Consider the following 5,330-nt stretch of genomic DNA (forward strand, 5'->3'; position numbering starts at 1 on the left):
AAGATACTTCAGTGACCTTTTGTGTGTGTGTTCCATACATATGTAACAAGTAACTTGTCAGAGGAACTAAGCTAAAGGTTGGTATTTAAGTGCTATTTAAACTTTTTAGAGAGACTTAATCAGTATAACAGTAATAAACCACTAAAGTACAAGGTGACATTACAAAAATATGATTGTGTTGGCCAACAGAAATTGGAATTATAGGAACTGGAAGTATATCAAATTACAAAAAAATTAACATAACAAAATAGGCTATAAAATACGTGATAACGGACCTGACATGAATATAAAATCAATTAAACAAAAGCCTATTATTTCAATAATATGCGGTTTTTGCTGCTAAAGCAGACAGTCGGCGGTGCTCCGACGAGCATCAAAGGTCTCCTCCCCTCCTTTACATTCACTCCCATGATGCAACAGCAAACAAAGAGGGCAGAGAAAAGAGACAGGACAGGGAAAAACGGCAGCTAGCTAGAGAAAAGTTTCAAACGCCGAAAATAGGCACAATTCAAAACGTCCACAGCGTACGGTGTCACTTTATCGCAAAACGCGGTCATAAAGTGCCCATTATTCCTCGTCTCTGTAGAAATTGAGCTCGTTTCTGCGCTGTTTTTGTAAGTGCAGGTATCAGCTAGCCGTGAAGTAATAATGTCTCCTAATGTGATTTCATAGCTCTGCGGACACTGATATGAAAACTGCTGTTAGTTGACAGTGTATTCAAGCCACGGCAGGTAATGTATAGTTAATATTTGTATGTTAATATTGATGGTTAGCGTTGTAGCATTAGACAGAAGTGATGTTTAATATACAGGGCCTGTACAGGTTAGCCTGAGTGCTAACTGCTCTTAAAGCGTTAGCACGCTCATATTTATGAATTCAAGGAGTGTTTTGAACTTTGAACTGTATAACTTGTTTATAGAATGGCAGATTCATATTGAATGTCTGTTATTATCTGATGAATTCATAATGCGCACTAGACATGCCAGACAACAATCAGACATAAATGTTTAACCTACTGCAATATAATAATGTCATTATTTTGAAATACACAGCACATGTGAATGTCAGCCTTGATAACCCTATGTATTTTCCTAGAAAAATGGTATTTGGTACCATATGTTTATGTTAAATATTCAATATGGTTATAATTTTAATCTGGTGAGCCTGTACTGTTTATTGAACAAATAGCTTTTAAAATCAACATAAATTCATATCTATTAAAACCCTGTTTACTTTATTGGTTCATGTTGCTGGTCCTATTGTGTGTGATTTATTTGTGCATGTTTTTTCCAACAACAACAACAAAAAAAAGCTTAATGTTTGTCTTTATCATTCAGAAGTTAAAGGTCGATAAGATTTTTTTTTTTTGTGCTCTCTTATGCACACCAAGGCTGATTTATTTGAATAAAAATACAGTAATGCAGCAATATGGTGAAATAGTAAAAACTGATTTTATAAATATTTTTTTCATTCTGTAATTCGCGGTGTAATTTTCAGCAGCCATTGCTCCAGTCTTCAGTGTCACATGGTCCTTCAAAAATCATTCTGATATGCAGATTTGGTGCTCAAGAAACATTTCTTCTTCTTCTTATTATTATTATTATTATTATTATCAGTGTTGAAAAATGTTAATATTAATATTTTTTTTACAGTTTTTTCCCCAGAATTATTTGATGAAAAGAAAGTTCAAAACAATAGCATGTATTTGAAATAAAACTGTTTTGTAACATTAATATTGTCTTCACTGTCACTTTTTGATTGAATGAATGCTTCCTTGCTATTCATTTCCTAAAAAAAAAAAAAAATAGTAATTTTGAATAGTAATGTAACAATCAGACATAACCCAAAACAAGGACTAATACATTGGACCATTTAGACCAATCATTGAATGTAGCCTAATAATCATTTAATTATTACTTTGTCAAGAATTGGTCTTAAAAGGGGGATATTTTCAGTCTCTAGGTTTTATGACAAATTGAGACACTTCCCAGAATATTTGTCAAACCACTCGTGATGAGATAGTCGAGGTGAAAAGCTATATAAAATGGTGAAAACCTTAAAAATCTCACAGAATTTTCTGTCTTAAATAGCAAAAGTAACATAAGTTGCGATTGTTTTATCCTGAATGTAATGAATTTATGTATATGATTACTTGGTTTATTTTAGTCTATTAATGTCTTTTTCTGTTTTGTAGGTATGGCAGTCGTGGGTCGTATGTGATCAGCTATGTGTAAGTGTTCACAGTCATCTCCCTCATCCCAAGAACATCACGCATAATCCCCCTTCAAATCATTAAGGGGGATCTTTCAGAATGAAGAAGATCAGTCTGAAAACAATAAGAAAGTCATTTAATATAAAAGGCAAAGAAGAGAATGAATTTGCTGTATCACAGCCGGACCTGTCAGCCAGTTTCTCCGCTGAAGACTCTCTGTTTGGAGGATGCTACAGCAAAGATCTCGTCAGTAGCGACCTGGATAACGAGGATGAAAAAAGACCCAAAGTCCGATCTAAGAGCGAGGGTCTCATGGGCACCTTGAAAAGGAGACTCTCAGCGAAACAGAAACCAAAGGTCAAGGGTGGTTCTCCATCTGTATGCTCTATAGATGATGACACCTTCTCTTCTTCTTCGGCACCCATTACTCTAAGTGACATAAAATCCCAGCGTTCCTCCCGCTCCACATCCATCCATAGTCATCATTACAGTCCCACCCCGTGGCCTCTCAGACCAGTGAACTCGGAGGAGACGTGCATCAAAATGGACGTTAAGGCATTAATGAACTCCTCTGATCCAAGTCCGGCTCTCAACGGTGTCTGCCAAGACTTCCTAGACCTCCAGAGAGAGTTCAAAGAATCTAGCGATTCATTGAAACTCACCAGACGTGTGCCAGACCACCATTCTGGCGCTCAGAATGGCGATTTGCACCTTGAAATGGATGAACACGTGCCTGTAGTCATTGGTCTCGCAGCTCAGGATTATATTCAATACACAATGCCTTTAGACGATGGACTCTTTCCTGACGATGAAGGTTCGCGCTCTTTTTGCTTAGATGGCACCACACCCATGGACGTCGTTCCGCAGTCAGAGGGATGCAGATCTCTTCATGCAGATGAGGAACCTATTGACCAGGACCTCTTGTCACCAGACATCTTCATGGAGTCGTCATCGGTGAACCAGCTCTTTTTGAATACTGCAAATGTCTTGCTGCAGGGCTCCAGACTGGAAGCCCCACTTTCCCCCTTGCTACCTCCGTTGCCCGATAGTTATCTCCAGAGAAGCTTCTCTGGGTTTGGTGGTACACATGCTCAGGTTGCAGAGAGAGTCATGCACCATCTCAACTTTGACCCCAACTCGGCTCCAGGGGTGCAGCGGGTCTATGATGCCGTGCAGAGCAGCGGACCCATGGTGGTTACTAGTCTCACGGCTGAACTGAAGAAACTAGCCAAGCAAGGCTGGTATTGGGGTCCCATTACAAGATGGGAGGCCGAAGAAAAGCTGACGAATCTTCCAGACGGTTCTTTTTTAGTCCGCGACAGCTCCGATGATCGATATCTTCTAAGCTTGAGCTTTCGCTCACAGGGTAAAACTCTGCACACGCGAATCGAGCACTCGAACGGCAGTTTCAGCTTCTACGAGCAACCTGACATCGAAGGCCACGTGTCAATTGTGGATCTCATTGATAATTCGGTCAAGGATTCAGAGAACGGAGCGTTCTGCTATTCCAGATCCCGCTTGCCGGGGTCCGTCACCTACCCCGTTAGACTGACCAATCCCGTTTCGAGGTTTATGCAAGTGCGCTCACTGCAGTACTTGTGCCGCTTTGTTATCCGCCAATACACGCGGATAGATCTGATCCAGAAATTGCCTTTACCGAACAAAATGAAAGATTACCTGCAGGAGAAGCACTACTGAATGCAGTAAATCCTGACTCGGTTGCTACTTGCACTTTTTGGAAGACATAACGAAGCAGGTTTTGCAAACATTTCAACAGTTTTGTTACCATTCAATTACGCATATTTCTGAAAGGAATAATGATGATGTTTGTCGGTCTGGTAGAGTAGATAATTCAGTGGTTTGTGAAGAGATGCGGTGCCAGAATGTCGTTAAGAGTGTTTGGATCTCAATGTTGGAGCATTTTACGCATGTTCTCGTAGTACTGTTGCATTTCGTTTTTGTTACAGTCAAAGACAGTCCAGTATTTTTCTTCATATCCCACACTATGAAATATCAGCACACAACTCCTGCTTATTTTAGGGCATTTAGAGGTTCTTGGCAAAAATGCACAGAGTATAGAAGCCTTAATAATGGCCGCACGTTTGTGAATGCGTAGATTACATTCCTCCTCCCCCCTTTTTTTGAACACATAACTTTTGTCGTACCAGCCATTGTTATGTCATCATCTTATTCAAAGGGAAAATGTACTATACAATATGCCAAATGATGTCCTCTCACCATACATATGATCTTACCCTTCTGTGGAGATAATCTAATAAGCTATATTAGCTGCTCATGTTTGTCAGATCATATTCTCACCCCTTTTTTGTTTGCATTCTTTAGCACGTAATGCCAAGTTTAGGTGCCTCACTGAAACTCATCTTTGCTGTAGTTAATTGATTTTGTACTGTATGATTTGTTCTTTATAGCAGTCATCTTTTAACAGGCATGCAGTTACATTATAAATACAGCTGGTCTTTTCCCCTTGCATTGTTTAAGTGTTCATTAGTATTGTATATCATTGTTTAAAAACTGAAAGGTTTCCTGTTATGGACTATGTCAATGGTACAGTTTAAAATCATCTCTTTTTGGGAACAGAATTTGCTTACTGATATGTTGTAACTTGAACTTGTTCTCCAGTTCAAAATAAAAATTTTATATGATTAATCTCTCTCAGTTCATTCGATATGTAATTTAAAATCCCATTTATGGTAGTAAAAACATTTTAACAGATGAAGTGGCATCATTTTTGTTTGATTTTACATTCATTAATGGATCTTTCTCCTTTGTCAGTGTTTTATTTATATGCTTCTGTTGTATTTGATCTTTTACACCCTTGAGTGAGAATTGCACCCTTTCAATAATGAATTGCAAAGCAGGCAAATTATTTCTTTTCTCAAGTTTCTTGGCTTAAATATAATTATTAAAATAACTAAAGTAATGTATAAGTAACTACTGTGTATAATGTTTTTAAGTAGTGGCTAAATTACCTTTTACAGTGACTAAATATATACGGTATAAGTAACTAGCTTATCTCTACAATAGGTCTATCATACCTAGTAATGAGTTTCGTACAGGGTTCGTACAGGTGCTTGAAATCCTTGCCTGGTTGAATTGG

General features: G+C 38.2%; 1 protein-coding gene across 1 annotated transcript; it reads left to right on the forward strand.

The window, feature by feature from the left end:
* The first annotated feature begins 389 nt into the window (after positions 1–389).
* Positions 390–4,872, forward strand: socs6b (suppressor of cytokine signaling 6b). The gene is made up of 2 exons (XM_058762462.1): positions 390–731; positions 2,195–4,872. Exon 2 carries the CDS (start codon positions 2,312–2,314, stop codon positions 3,908–3,910), a length of 1,599 nt encoding a protein of 532 aa, XP_058618445.1. The 5' UTR covers positions 390–731; positions 2,195–2,311; the 3' UTR covers positions 3,911–4,872.
* Positions 4,873–5,330: the final 458 nt, after the last annotated feature.

This window comes from Onychostoma macrolepis, chromosome 02 (assembly GCF_012432095.1).
Source record: "Onychostoma macrolepis isolate SWU-2019 chromosome 02, ASM1243209v1, whole genome shotgun sequence".
Lineage (NCBI taxonomy): Eukaryota > Metazoa > Chordata > Actinopteri > Cypriniformes > Cyprinidae > Onychostoma > Onychostoma macrolepis.

Coding starts and splice junctions, on each gene's coding strand:
- socs6b (XM_058762462.1), top strand. CDS start 2,312: ATGAAGAAGATCAGTCTGAAAACAATAAGAAAGTCATTTAATATAAAA.